This window comes from Aulonocara sp. 'chitande type north' Nkhata Bay, linkage group LG10 (genome assembly GCF_057382095.1).
Source record: "Aulonocara sp. 'chitande type north' Nkhata Bay isolate Kocher_YH1m ecotype deep benthic linkage group LG10, A_spYH_male_GT1.1, whole genome shotgun sequence".
NCBI lineage: Eukaryota > Metazoa > Chordata > Actinopteri > Cichliformes > Cichlidae > Aulonocara > Aulonocara sp. 'chitande type north' Nkhata Bay.
This window is the reverse complement of record NC_141353.1, coordinates 2,934,360-2,950,237: the sequence shown is the minus strand read 5'-3', so window position 1 is coordinate 2,950,237 and position 15,878 is coordinate 2,934,360. Positions and strand designations below refer to the sequence as shown.

General features: G+C 41.8%; 1 protein-coding gene across 2 annotated transcripts in view; it reads left to right on the top strand.

Moving 5' to 3' along the window:
- Positions 1-15,878, top strand: part of dscama (Down syndrome cell adhesion molecule a) — a 116,636-nt gene that overhangs the window by 84,429 nt on the left and 16,329 nt on the right. For both annotated transcript variants that reach the window (XM_086307814.1, XM_086307813.1), the window contains exons 12-18: positions 9,270-9,466; positions 9,938-10,034; positions 10,139-10,267; positions 10,461-10,628; positions 11,161-11,231; positions 12,449-12,692; positions 12,975-13,121. In XM_086307814.1, coding sequence (XP_086163940.1) covers positions 9,270-9,466; positions 9,938-10,034; positions 10,139-10,267; positions 10,461-10,628; positions 11,161-11,231; positions 12,449-12,692; positions 12,975-13,121 — 1,053 coding nt within the window. The remainder of the gene's footprint in view (positions 1-9,269; positions 9,467-9,937; positions 10,035-10,138; positions 10,268-10,460; positions 10,629-11,160; positions 11,232-12,448; positions 12,693-12,974; positions 13,122-15,878) is intronic.

Genomic DNA, 15,878 nt, shown 5'->3' with positions numbered 1-15,878 from the left:
TTAAAGCTAAAGCACAAAGGTTAAGTGAGCTGAACTTCGACAGTCAGTCAGGCCACCAGAAAGATGTCACCACGGTTGCTTGCGCTGTGCTTTCTGCCTGAACGAATCCCACGAAAGCAACGCACACAGCCTCTACACCACATCTCTTGGAGAAAGTACAGCATTTATCTGCTGTGTGGCCAAGGATTTAGCTCCCCTCCATTAATCCCTGAATTCTGCATGCGAGCAAGAGCTGCCATGTGGAAAAGAGGGCTGTGGAATACAGCAAGGGAGTTTGGAAGAAGGAATAGGTTATCCACGTCTTTTCTCCTCATCTCTGTGTCCTATATGTCTTCTATCTTGTCTTTAGTTTAGTAAGTAGAAGAAAATGTTAACTATTTGCTGAGTTGTTTGTGTTCTTGTATAGATAATACACTTTTTAATAGGAATGCTGCCCTCTTGAGGTTGAAAGTCTGTTTAATAAACCATGAGAGCGCATAAATTATTCCAGCGCATCTTCTCAGAAAGAGAGATGTTGAAAGCAGCCTGCAGAAATGGTAGGAATGGTTTTAAGAGCTTCCTTCAAGGTGAAAACAACAACCTCAGAAATAATGTATATGTGAGTTTTACCAAAAAGTACAGTTACTTAACTTTAGCTGGTGATTGTGGATGTGTCCGTGGATGTGTGAGCTCCAACTGCTTTACTGCGGCTCGGCGCTCATTTTGATTGGTTGCTGTTAGATAAAGCTTTTGCCACCACGGCTCTTATCAAGCCCGAGCAGGGTATTCCCTGCTGAGTGTCTAACTGTCTGCCAGCCACAGCCAAATAGGCTCCAACTCCTTTATGACCCCCTCTGTCTGATTGAGGCCCACCATGTCACCTCATAGACAAGTGTGCTCAGAAGCACCAGCTCTCAGTGTAGCTGCGGTTTGGTGTCTTAGGCCATTTGAGTGTGAGTCACGGTTGAATTTTCTTATTGATACTTGAATCCTCACACCTCTGTGAAGTGTTGTGTCTTTAATTTATTTTTTAACACACGTTCCTCAGACCTCAGAGTTCTTGAACTTGGTAAAAATCTGAACCTTTAACTGGAACACAACTCCTTTATTGGGTGGCTGTAGCTCAGGCGGTAGAGCAGGTCATCCACTGATCAGAAGGTTGGTGGTTTGATTCCTGGCTTCCCCTAGTCTACATGCCAAATATCCTTGGGCAAGATACTAACCCCAAATTGCTCTCCGATGCATCCATCGGAGTATGAATGTGTGTGAATGTTAGCTATGAAGCACTTAGAAAGATGTGCTTGTGCGAATGGGTGAATGCACAAGTTGTGTAAAGTGCTTTGAGTACTCAGATGAGTAGAAAAGCGCTATATAAGAACCAGTCCATTTACTTTATCTCTCAAATGTCCTTAAATCATCAGCTGACAAGCTACTTTCTAAATAATCTTTCCCCTTTAGGTTTTCTGAAACTCTCAAAGCTCGGGACGTCATAAGATCATCATTTGCAAAGTGCGTGCTCTAGTCCAGTGTGTATCTTACAAGAGCATCGAGTTGTATAAGCAATATTACAGACTGATTATCATTATGATTAGTATATTGTGGATTTGACATTGATAACCACCAGAAACACCAGAGAAGTACAAGGAGAAAAAATCATTTGTTGACTGTAGCTTTCTCATTTACGCTTACACTTCACTTAAGCTTTGTCAAGCTAAGCCTAACCGGTTTGTAGCATCGTAAACCCAATATCTCCAGGTTGTCAAACTGTGTGAAAAGGCAAAACCTTTATGGAAAAACCGTTGGATGTTGGATTAGATGGTATACATGTTAGAAACTAACAAACGTTTAGTTAGTCTCTGCATTTGGATTACAACTTTGAGTTTCTAACACAGTACACAACCTAATCTCACTGGTTTGAACTCTTTATATAAACCACATTATTTATAACACGTGTCAAACACACTGCAAGATTTGGATTTTTATTTAACAGATTATTTGTCTTTGTCTTCTTTATGTTTGCAGCCCCTCAGGTGCATGCTGTGCTCCTGAAGCATCTGCCCGTTGTTGTGGTAGTTGTCCTGATTTGTGCCTCTTCTGTGCAGTAACCCAAATCTCCCCGCGTGCCAAGGGAGCCACACCTCATCCTCTATCCCGTGTGTGTCTGTGTGTGGACAATGAGCTCATTAACCCGTACAGTTTCTCTCTGTGCTTGACAGAGACGGTGCACCACAGTAATGCCTGAATCTGTGATGTCCTGTACACCGTGTGCTGCCTTTATGTTGTTTATTCAGACCAGCCTACACTAATTGAACAGTGGCAAGCACTTAAGAGGCTTAGGAGCCAATTTGAGAGGCACACAATCTGACGCATGCTGGACCAGTCACGTGATGGACAGACGGCTTGATCTTCACTCACTATTATTGGCCGTCCACATGTGGCTTGATGCATTGGCAAACAATAGATTGAATGAGAAGCTTTAACATATGTAAGCATAGAAATATTTATGGTGAAGATGCTGTCAGTTTTGTGTGCGTGTGGGACACAGGTGAGCAAACAAGCTCATAAGCCCACACAAAGACAGAGATTTCACACAAAGGTGTGCACACTTTACTGTAAAGGCACTGATACAGTGCAGAGCAGTGCAGCCATTACTAAAGAATAATGGGCCAGGCAGCTAATGCAGTGCTTGGGATAGATCCCACTCCACCAGGCTATTGTAGTGGACTGCCTGGGAAATGAATTGCATCTATTGTGATGTCTTTGCTTGGCACTTTCATTGTTATGAGTGTCTGTGCATAGGCTCATGTCTCGTCATAATACACCATGCATCATGCAGGATGAGCACCAACACTACACTAACAGCCAGCAGAAACTGCTCGCGCTCTCTGCCGGGGGAGAGCAAGTGTGTGCACATGCACTCTGTTTGTTTTTCTCTCATAGGCTTCCTTATTTGAGTAGTAATCACTTTTTGTCCTGTGTGGCGGCTTGAATGAATGATTTTTATGTCATTTACAGTCAAGCATCTCTACCTACAAAACAGATGCTATTCAGTCAATTCATTACCAATCCACAACAGATGCTATCAGAGGCGGTCAACAGCCACTCAGTGTTTATCAGGGCCAATTAAAACCAATCAAGCCTGTTAGACATCATAATGCCTGCAGACGCAGTGATGAAGCGTCACTCGAGTGCAGTGCTAAATGGTCTTATGGTCGCGGAGCAGTCTCAAGCACAGAATCCTCTTGGGGCCGGGTTTTAAAGAGACTTTCATCTAAATCCAAAACAGTTTAGTTTTCTGCTGTCTTTGATCAGGAAATGAATCTTAAACAAAGACTTGTTTTTCAGTGAAGAAATAAATTCTTCTTTTTAAAAAAAGAAGCTTTGTACAGGATAAAAAGTCTGCAAGTAATTCTGAAAGTTCTCTTGATACCTTTTGGGACTCACCGCATCACTTCCTGTTGCTTTTACTCTCAACACAGTGCAAACCTGTAACAGACCTTGGAGGTTCAGGCTGGATTCACTGGGTAAACAGAAGTGGTCGACTGCAAGAACTGCAGTATATTTTCAGTGTATAAGAAAGTATGAGCCTTGTTTTGCACACTCCACTAGTCAGTGCTGGTAAGTTGTCTACTTTGCTGGATTTAAAGTAGTCAGCACTTTTTTTTTCTAAATGAATTTTAGAGAAATATTAAGCCCAGTTTAACCCTTGGACCAGTTAAAAGTGTGACTGTGAAACAAAGAAGTTCCCTTGACTCTCATTGTGTTTATTGAGCCTACTTGCACTAAGCCACTGTTCCAGTGTGCAGGCCTATATTTGCTATCATGCTTCACGTCCAAGCCAATTGTGCAGCTAAAGGAATTATTTCAGTACATTGCAGGCAGCCAGTGAACCAGTCATCACCGCAGCGCAATACCCCACGTCAAGGCTGCCTCTTCCCCAGCGCCCACTTACAGTGTGCCCTCAAGGCATAAAGCTAGATGCATCTCAGCTTGTCTTTTCTTGTCAGCCCTTGTGGCCCCATTGAGCCGGGGTGCCCTTTGGCTCACATTGGCCAGGCTGCCTGTGTAGAATGTAGACTAGCATCCCAGTGTTCACACCACGGAGGGATCCACAGCTTGTATTTGTGGAGAAGCCGGCTCACCGTAAGTCTTCTTGTTAATTCAAAGGTTTCACTTTTTAAAAGCAGCTATTACATCAATCACACAAGAGATGCTGTATACCAAGGAAAAAACGGATCGTCACCACGACTGATGTAAACAGTACCCTCCCAAGAGAAATTCACACCAGGATCCATACAGGAGAGGTGCCACTTTAATTATTACGGTGTGAATGAGAGGTGATCCCTGATAAGTGCAGCGCCAACACAGCAGTCAAACTTTTCTTAAAAGCCATTAACGATGGCATAGTTTTCTTTTTGCAGGATGTACAAAGTGAAGCTTGGTGTCCGTGTCCATTTTATTGTTATTAACAAATAAATAAATAAAAGTAATCCTGCTTCACCACCTCTCACATCTCATTGATCCTCTGAGACGGTGTGACTGCTTTCTTTCTTTGATCTCATATGAATAGCCCCACGCCGACGTAGCCATTCACCCATAATTATATGTTAGTATTATTCTCCTGACTCCACCATTTGGCTAATTCTGTTTTCCACATCGCTAACACCAGCAGTTACAGGCATTAGAAACATTTTCTTTTTTTGTGTTGTCTTTTATTTCTGCATTGCGACATTCGGGGTGTGATTGTGTAATCATCATCATGCTCCCGTGGAAATCAATGGCAGGTCTGCGTTCTATTCCTGGCTACTACAAATGGCCCTATTTCTAAGAGTACAGACGAAGGAGAGAGCGCGAGAGAGAGAGGAGGCAGGCAAGGAGAGGAGAGGAGAGGAGAGACTGTCCGATGCTGGTTGGCATGGTAACCTGGCCAGGTGAAAGGGAGCCTGGGAGAAGGGGGAGAGGGAGGGGGTGGGGTGCTTTTGTCTCAGGGGAGTAGCCTATCAGCAGCCAGCCTATCCCCCACAATCCCCTGCAGGCTTAAGCGTATCATCACTGCCCTCTGGGTTGCTGTGGAGGAACAGGGCTCTCCTCACCTCCACATAAAAGACACAATGTGCAGTGCAGTAAACATACACAACGCAGTCCACTGTTTCCTCTCTTGAATGCTCATGCCTTCCTTCAGCCTTCCTTGGCAACATGTCACATCTTACTGGTTCCTACTGGAGACCAGTATGTAAGCGGTTTTCCTGTGTGTGTGTGTGTGTTTGTGCATGACTCTAAGCTCTTTATGTGTGCTTGAGTTCATCATGTCATTGTGTGTTTGTTTTTGTTTAATGATATGTACAATCCGTCTTTTCCAGACATCTGCACGCACACCTCCAGTTATGTTTAGAGCTGAATTAGGCATCGGGGAGCCGGTGCTTTCTGACATAAGGAGATACCCTTTTCCCACCATCTGTCCTCTCATTCTCTTTTTCTTTCCTCCCTCTGTCCACACTCCTTCCCCTGGTTCTGTTTCCATAATTCTGCTGGATATTAAAGAAATATATCAACACAACAATTACGAGGCCATAAAATCAGCCTCGGGGCTGGCGCAGCTGGGCTGCTCACACACAGGGTTGTACACACATACATTTACATAGACACAAGCTGCATACGCCTCATCTCAGAGGCCTCTTCATGGTGCAGAGGCACTCCTGCTTTTAAAGAAATGTTTGCTTTTGTCTTTAATCTCAAATCAGGATTTCCTATTTCATTAATGTGGGAAAAAATAATAAAAAAATATATTATCCCAAAAATGGAACCTTTGGGGGGGTTGTTCCACAGTATTTTAAAATTTGAAAAGGCTGCCAAAAATTTCATCCAATGTTTTCTGTGCATTTCAAACAGCAAATAAATGTAAATTTTCTTTGTCTGCTGTACCCAACTAAAGCACTGGTTTCTACTGGTGAGCCTCTCCGAGGTGGAGCAGCTGCTCTGATTATTTTTTGTTCGATCAAAAAACTGTAGGTTTAGCTTCTACAAAGACTGGTTTACATATACATTCATTAATTTTTTCCTCATTGGTTTCCTGTCACATCAGTTACTGTTGTTGCTTGGAAAACAGGAACTGCTACTGAGGCATTTAGGAAACATTTGTAAATTGGAACTACAAAAGAAAAAAAACCTGTAAAGGGCACAGCGATAGTTTGTGTACAAAAACCTGAGCTGCTTCTCGTGGTTTTTTTTTTTTTTACCTTGCTTCCAATGATCCAAAACTTTTTGGCATTTTTGTAAAGTGCTCTCGAGCGATAGTTCCCCCGGCTTTCTGACTGAAGGTCTTTCGATTCATGTTGGAGATCTTATCAAAACTGATGAAATTATAAATGCAGAAAAGTACCATCAGATTTTTATCCACCATGCAATACGATCTGGGAAGTAACAATTTCATTTTTCAGCATGGATCCAAACACACTGTCAATGCAATAAAAGCAAACCTGGATAGAACATCACACGATGAAAGACTGATAGTCATGGATTGGCCCCCCAGAGCTTGAACCGCAACATTATTGAAGTACATAGTCTTGACAGTTAATGGAACAGAATGCAGCCTTCTGTAGTGAACTTTCTAGTGTTTAAAAGCTGGATCCATGTCAGGAAAACATTATAAGTAAACTCTACCAATTCTGCTGCCGGTCAAATATACGACCAGAATCATACCAGCGGCTTGTTGATGGCTACCAAAACCATCTGGTCGAACTTGCTAAGGGACACTTAATCATATATTAGTGGTGTATGTATATATTTGAGCCTGAATGTCTCATTTTTGATTAGTGGAAATCCCAAAAAATTTTAAAGTTGAGCACCCAGAAGACATTGTTAAAAGCCCCAAATTACTGTTACAGTCCTGCCCATGATGAGTGAACGTAAACGTCTACACAACTGTATAATGATGCTCTTGTGATGAGCGTAGTTTCAATGTTTCTTTACAAAATGCCAGATACTAAAATATCTTAAAGTTTACAGTACACAGGTATTCTCCACACCTGATGAGCCGAGCCTTCTCAGTCTCTTCGTTGCCCTTCCTTTTTGTCGCCTAGCGTAGTATCCCACTGTGCCAGGAGTGTCAACAACACGGCCCCGTGCCACCTCGGAGCCACTTACATGGTGAAATGAAAGTAGCTTTGCTCTCAAACGATAACGTTTACATAAAGCCGGAGAGGTTATTTATTTCCACTCACTTTTCCAAATGTGTCTCACAAAAAATTCATACTTGTCATGCAAAATAAATCAGCGTTCTTTTCCAGAGCCGAGCCTCAAATGGCGGCAGAGTGAATAAGAGATGAGGCTTAAATGTTCGCAACCTCTTGCCTGACACGTCCCATCAGATCAGCAGAGTAACGCTTTGTGTGTGTGTATGTGGGGGGGGGGACGCAAAATGAGAGCGAGCACACGTGTTGGCGTGCATGCGCAGGCAGAGGTGTGTTTATGTGTGAGAGCATCTGGGAGTGGAAGGTTGTTATACACTCTGCTGTGGGTGTAATGAGCCATGTACAGTATGTCGTTAGTGTACATTTAGTGTGGTGTCTTCAGAGTGTTGTTAGAGCATAACTGTACCACTTAGTACCCTACGATGCACGCCAGAGCTGTGCGCTGCCATCAACACAACATTACAGGTTTTATATCTGCTGTTTCAACAAAACACACGTGAAGCTTCGTGTTTTTTTCTATTTATTTATTTTTGCTTTCAGCTTTTATCGTATTTTAATATAAAATTTACAAAATGAATACTAAACATTTTTGCAAAACTAAAAAAACAACGTTTGCTCTGTAAGAAGTTCCAGAAAAGGAATTCGTTCATTTTTATTTCATGATGTTTATGTTTAGGACAGCAGAGTCATCAGCTGCTCCTCACCTTCCAGCCAATCATAGGCCTGCCTGTTAACTGTGTTATTTGATTGTTTATGCTTTTTTTACTACATAGTGCATCTTTAACTGAGGAACATCTTTCTGATAGATATAATATTACATTGAATATAATGAAATCATAGTGTCAGTTTACTCTGAATGGGTTTTAGGTATTTTAGGCTTACAGTGTTAAAAGGAGCTATAAGAGCAATTAGTTCCCAAGTAATCGCTTGCTTAAAGAGGCAGAGGTGAAGGGATGAGGACTAGCAGAAAGTACAGATATCACTATTGTTGCGCCTCCTCGAGGGCGTAACAACAACACAACAACTCCAGAAACCCAGTACAAGTGTTATACGCTGAGACAAGTTTAATGGCAGCTTTCTCACAAAAGCAATGACCCAAATTCATAAAACAAATGTTGGGGAGAAAGGGACAGTTAGGTTGTGCCAAAACCCCCCCCCCCACAAAAAGACAAAACCAAAACGTAGCTGAGCTCTTACCCCAGAAAAACAAGGAAGGAAAAAAGTCCACAACTCAAAACAAGCTCAAAAATGACATGGGTGGCACCAACATACTTACCTAAGAAAACATGCAGCCTGCAGACACGTGACACTATTGAACATACTAAATACATGTTTCACTCTTCTTGCGTTCTTTCTCTTCTCTTGAGCTTTCAAGCATGAACAGCCTGTTTAAGATCACGCCGACGCATCACAGTGGAATTTAAGTCCAGATTTTGAAACCTTTTTATCATTATTGTTGTATAAATTGTAATTACCAACACAGTTTTTTTATGATTTATGTTTCCACTAGAATGCCCAAGGTCTTCAACTGAAATATGGAATATTGAAATACTCAAATATAAAAAATGTAAAGAACTACTAAAGCACATTGTTATTTTTTCTTTATAAACATGCAAAAATACAGTTATTTCCTTTATTTTTTTCTTGTTTTTTATGGCATGTGGTCTGATCATTTTTTAAACTGCATATATATATATATATATCCCTCAAGCTCCCAGGCCTCTGGTAGAGGACCCGAGCTTGAAGGATAAACCGCCCGCAGGGGCGTGCTGGGTGTTTTTTTATATATATATATATATATATATATATATATATATATATATATATATATAAGCACATACTGGTTTAAAGCTCTTTCTCACACTACATTTGAACATTTATTCGAAAATTGATACAACAGACGGGCATCAGTAGATCTTATATGCCTACATATTTATATCAATACTGATACCACAACAATATCTTGTCAATACAAAATATCAATATCTTAATTAAAAGTTGTTGTTCCTTTGAACAACAGCTGGTGTTTACAGAGTACCGATGTCACCTGTGAAATGAAACGAACAAAATCTTTTTCTCTCCACTTTGTCTTCACACCAGTCCCCGCTATGATCACGTCCTACCCCAACACCACATTGGCCACGCAGGGCGAAGAAAAGAAGATGAGCTGCACGGCCCACGGTGAGAAACCCATCATGGTGCGCTGGGAAAAGGAGGAACGCATCATCAACCCTGAGACCAGCCGTTACGTGGTTTCTGTCAAGGAGGTGGGCGATGAAGTCATCTCCACCCTGCAGGTAGGAGGCTGAAGTGGTCAGTCTGAGATTATATTTTGTTGGTGTATGATGATGGTTTAATATTTGGCGCAGTTTCCATGTGAGTTAAATTAGATTTAAACCTAATCTAATTGTTAGACTGTATTTAAAGATGGATACTGTATGTTTGCCATCTATGGGGATGTGCTGGGATGAATCTGTAGCATCGTCACATCATTACAGACATAAGAACAAAGGGAATATTGTATTTTTACATTTACATTCAAGGCCACAAACATTCAAAAGCCAAAAACGATGGGAAACAATTTTCTAAATGATGTTTCACATCCTGCCAAGATCCTTACGCTGAAGCAACATCCCAAAATAAAAAGATACAACAATTATTCTCACTTTGTTGCTTCGGCAATACTAATGGACCAAAAGGCATCCATTAGATGTATTATTCTACACCCATTCATTATTCACGTCCTGTCGTTCCTCTGCATCCACTAGATCATGCCCACAGTGAGGGAGGACTCCGGCTTCTTCTCCTGCCATGCCATTAACTCTTTTGGTGAAGACAGAGGAATCATACAGCTCACGGTACAAGGTATAACTTCACCAGACTGAAATGCTCAAATAAAGCCATAGATCCTTTTAAGCCTCACAATAATGCATCCTCCAGTAACACTGAGTTAACTTTGGGCCTTGTAGAGCCCCCGGACCCCCCAGAAGTGGAGATCAGAGAAGTGAAAGACAGAACCATCGCACTGCGTTGGACGATGGGGTTCGATGGCAACAGTCCAATAACAGGCTTTGATATTGAGAGCAAGAATAAATCAGGTACAGTGAAGCTCATTTGAGTCCATAATTACAACATACTGGTGTAATACCAATCTGGAAAACAGCTAAGCCAGTAGAGAGACGTGAATTATCAGTGCATTCATTTAATCTCAAAGCTATAATTTAATGCACTTAGCCTGATTTGACCTCTTGAGTTCAGGCCCACCAATAAAACTTGGCCTTTCCCCCTCAGCCTCCTGGGATACTGCACAGAAGACCAAAGACGTCTCCCCTCAGCTCAACCAGGCCACCATCATCGACCTTCATCCTTCGTCCACCTACAACATCCGCATGTTTGCCAAGAACCTGATTGGGAAGAGTGAGGCCAGCAATGAGCTCACCATCACCACTGATGAAGCAGGTGAGAATTAAGAGATTGAATCCCTCACAAAGCCAAATGCATTCTGTGCTGTTTTTCTCTGCAGAACTAAATAATGCAAGCACGCAATTATCTGATTTTCAGGACTGTGAATAATGTACAGTAAGACAAAACTCGGTGTAGCAAAAACGCACGATGAAAGACAACAATCAGAGTGTGACCAACGAATTAGAGACAGGAGGCAAAAGGAGGTGAAGAGCCAACTGTGTCACTTCATTAACAGCCCGGTGACATCAGCCCATCGGCTCTGATGCATTATTGAACACACGCTGACCCTGCACTAAAAGCAAAACTTTTCAATTAGCAGCCTCGGTAGTAAATGTCACACTCTGGTCAATAGAGAAAAGCAGGAGGGAAATTACCCCCCCCAGTGCTCCCCACTCTGGCAGCCTCCCCTCACCCTCAGCAGCCACCTACATATACAAGCTCCATATATTTATCCACAGCCTCACTCATTCAGTTGGTTCGATGTGCACACTTTAATCAGACGTTTATGTCGTTGACATGATCTCAGCTCCTGATGGTCCACCTCAGGATGTGCAGCTGGAAGCCCTCTCCTCCCAGAGCATCCGAGTCACATGGAGGGTGAGTTCAGCTGATCCTGTGTGTTACCATAGACTGAATGTGTGCAGTCTTTAGCTGTATACATATAGATACAGATTTATCTCCAAATCCAGTGCTGTTCTCTCCACTGTGTCCATAAGCATTTAACCTGCTGCTCCTGTGGATTAGCTCAGCAGCGAGCAGAGTAGCTCAGCTCAGGTGTTTCTTTATTTTACTTTGAGGATTTGAACCAGTTTGCTGTAGGATATTTTATTACTCTGCTTTTTCAGAAGAAGTTACAATATTTGCATCTCTCATCTGCTTAGTTGAAAGTCGGGGAATCCATTAATTTGCAATGTGCAATAACATGTGGTCTTGTTTAAAGCTTGCATTGTTGTATTTCAAAGCAATTCAATTCATGCATCCACGTCATGCTTTCTCAAATGGCACACTGCTACGCTTTAAATCAGCGGTCCCCAACCCCCGGGCCTCGGACCGGTACCGGTGCGTGAGTCGTTTGGTACCGGGCCGCGAGAGTTGAGGCTCAGGTGTGAAATGTATAGTTTTCAGGGTTTTTAATCGGTTCTCAGCGTTATTTTGTTATCGTTTTTATCGTTAACTCGGTTTTCCTGGGTCTTTTCACGTGTGTTATGAATAAATCTTCTTTTTTTCGGTACCGGTACTAGTTTTATTTTGTTGTATTTATCCGCGACACCTTAAAGGCCGGTCCGTGAAAATATTGTCGGGCATAAACCGGTCCGTAGCGCAAAAATGGTTGGGGACCGCTGCTTTAAATGGTAAAAAAGTGCACATTTTCTCTCAACCAGCAAAAAGAAAAGGTTTGTGCTGGTGCTTCAGTTCTCCCAGTAAATGATTAAGAAAGACAAACAGAATGATTTGAATATAAATCATTTGCAGCATTACAACATTTTCTTTTCCTTCAGCAGAATGAGGAATGCATTTGGATGCATCACCTACTTGGTGTCATGTATCGTTACACCTTCTTGTTTCCTGCCCGTACTGACCATTCAGACCTAAATACGCCCTTAATGCATTTTTGATTGTGTTTTTGTAGGTTGGGTGTTACAAACAAGATGGATTTCATTACCAGATGTGAACAACACATGATAGGAGCATGAGTGGAAAAAATCTGATTAACTGACAAATTATCTGTGTGTGTGCTAGCACTCCCTCGTTAGCACAGTGTATATTTAATTCAGCCAGAAAATCTCTAATGAGTGTTGTCATTTTTCTGCCAGCCGCCCAAAAAGCACCTCCAAAATGGGGCCATCAAAGGCTACCAGGTAGGCTACAGGGAGTACAGCTCAGGAGGAAACTACCAGTTCAGTGTGATCAGCGTGGAGACCACAGGGGACAATGCAGAAAGCCTGGTGTTGGATAATCTGAAGAAGTTCACCCAGTATGGAGTCGTGGTGCAAGCCAGTAACAGCGCTGGGACAGGGCCGTCTTCCACCGAGGTGGCTGCTACCACACTGGAGGACGGTAAGAGGGGAGGAAATAAAACTATTCTTATTATTTGCAGTTTCACATCAACATTTTAATGAATGAGAAATGTTGTACGCAGAAAATGAGACAAAACCCTTGATCTAAATACAGCACGAATACATTTGGAGTATCACATTACAAACACAGCTGTGAAGGAGCCAGGTAGCGTGGTTTAATGTTGCAGCTATTTGTGAGGATGTAACACAACCTAGTGGAGATCACTGGGTATTACGTGTGTTGTCAGTGTTTGTTTTTATACTCTGGGTTTTTTCTACTCAGTGCCCAGTCGTCCCCCAGAGAACGTCCAGGCCGTTGCGACTTCCCCAGAGGTCATTTCACTATCCTGGCTGACGCCTCCTAAAGAAGCTCTGAATGGCAACTTGCTGGGATTCAGGGTTATCTACTGGGCCAACCTGCCTGATGGAGGTACACGCGCGCGCACACACACACACACACACACACACACACACACACACACACACACACACGAGAGCATGCAAACCTGAGTTTAGATTAACATGCATTTTACAAAAATGCATCTCAGTCTCCAGAAATCTGCACTTCCTCCTCAAATAGAGTATAATTATAAACTATTCCTGATAGCATTTCTTTCATGAAAACATATACACACACAGGTTGGTGTGATCTGCACTACTATGAGTCTGCTTCCAATCAGAGCAGAGGTGGATAACCCTGTCCGATGCACCTGTGCAGGGGGCACACCTAGCCTGCTAGCATGTCTGAAGGATCAGTGTGTGAGCTAAGAGCCAGATCAAGCCACAAGTCAGAGAGAGCTGCGTTCCCTGGACAAGGATCACCTGATCTGTTAGCACAAGTGCAGTCAGTGGATAAAGAAATGTCAAGAAATGTAGGTCAAAGTCATAACATCCAACAAGGATGAAGGGGCATCCGTTTTATAATTATTTAATACATCTGTTCATTTAATATGTTTCCATTTAACATTTTAATATGCTAAAGATTTGTATTTCTATTATTTTATCCAACCACGGTCTTTATTGTTTATTTCAATTCAATTCAGCTTTGTTCAGTCACCTCTAAGCACCTCTAACAACCTCTATGAGCAAGCACTCGGTAGTAGTGGGGAAGGAAAAACTCCCTCTTAGCAGGAAGGACAACCATCTGCTGTAATTCCTGCATTCTTGTGGACTGATGTTCTAATTTGTTAGTAGCTACAAACAGATAAAAAAAATAGGGATGAAGCTAAGATTTGTGCATAAAACATTTGATTTGTTTGTGTCGGTGAATGAGGCCCGCTGTTTTCTTACATTTAGATCCCCACACTGAGCCTAGACCAAATAGTTTTACTTGACCAGTCCACATCCAAGGACACTCTGACAGCTTCACTGTGGTTTTGGAGCGTGTTGCCCAATTACAGCAGACTTAGTGGTCCTAGTATTCTGAGATGTCCTTGGGCAAGATATTGTTGATGCCAATGGCAGGCCATCACTTCTGAGGCTATTACTGTAAATATGTGCACGTGTAAAAAGATTTATAGAATTGCTAAGGTTAAGCAGTGCTCTAAGTTACCATCCTGACATGCCGGCTCAAAGCGTTACTGCGTGTGACTTTTTCTTGGTCATTAGAAACAAGTAGCTTTTAGTGTAGATACTCAGATGGATTTTTAAGGCATGGCATAACCTTCACTGCTGGCCAACAGGCTGTATGCTGATGGAAGGCGGACAGCATAGCATGGCAGTGTCAGCCAGATTGCTTGTGACAGCATGATTACCTTTGCCCCTTGCACTGTCACATCACATTGGCCTGCCTACAGAACATGAACGCTCAAGACTTGACAGCCATGGCTAGTTTGCATGGTAACAGTGAATGTATTCTCAAAGCTACATTAAAATGCTATTATTTGTAAATATTTGTGTTTTTAATTTTTTATATATACTGCAGCCTAACAATTAATATATTGAGCTGTTTATTGCACTCAGTGCCAGACAAGTGTAGTACATCAGGATGATGGAATAATCTCATTGACCAGCAGAGGGAGTTATAGAACCTGCAGCGGTGCAGGCTGTGCCGGTGTTGCAGTTTGTAGGACAAGAACAAACTGGATGTTATGACTTTGTTCATTTGTTTTTGTTTTTGTTTTTTTGTAAATACTTCTGTTGAGTAAGAGAAATCAAAGTATCTAAACTCTAAAAGACAACAGAACTGAATTTTTGAATACTCTGCCAGTGATTTTCCTGCTTATTCAGTCTATTTTTTCTCCATAATGTCAGCAAAACAGTTAAAAAACTAGAAAGTGCATTTTCTGAAGAAACTGCAGTGTGAATGCTTGAATCTGAATGTATGCACTGAAATGAATTAATTACTGAATTTAAGTTAAAAATCTTGAATGAGATAAAAAAAAAAAACCCGAATTTAACCTGAAAACAAAAGTGCTGAACTGCTAAAAGCTGAAGGTTACACAGAAGAAGAAGTTGGAAAAAAAAGCTGAAAATGTTTTAATTGTAAATTAGAAAAACCTAAGAAATGAGAAAAGAACATTTAGAGTCAGAAAACATCTGAAAGAATATTAAAAGGTCATATTCTTTGAATCACTGAATGACTAAAATGTGATCCCTCCACTTGGACCCACACAGTTTAAAAAGTTTACATCTCTGAGCTTTGAAAGACAAGATGTTGGAAAAAGAACAACGATGGCAACGTTTTGAGGGTAAAATGATGGCTGTAACACTGTGGACACAGCAGCAGTTGAAAGAGAAGTGCTTAAGATGAATCTTGGTACAGTGGCAGGCAGAGCTCGTTAAGCAGGCAGGTGTGAGCCTGGTTGCTATAGTGACTGCACCCAACGGCTCCATACACACGTACACAGACATGCGCCTCACTTTTGCTGCTTAAAATGAACAGAAAAGTCAGGCCGAAACAAATCGCTCCCAAATGAAAAGTATAGGTCGTATTGACGAAATTCTTTCACCGTGAGCGGCAGCAATGTCCAGTCTACCTAATTCTCAGTTTTCATGCCTGTGGAGTTTATTATATGGACGTGGTGATAGTGTAAAGACACCATGCTCTTCTGATTTTCAAACGAACCTTCTGAGCCATTTTAACATTAGAGTCTATGGAAGAGTTGGAGGGAGGAGGCTGTGCATTGGTGACATTTACGAAAGAACCATAACACCTAGGACAATAGTAAACACATTGGATGAAAGA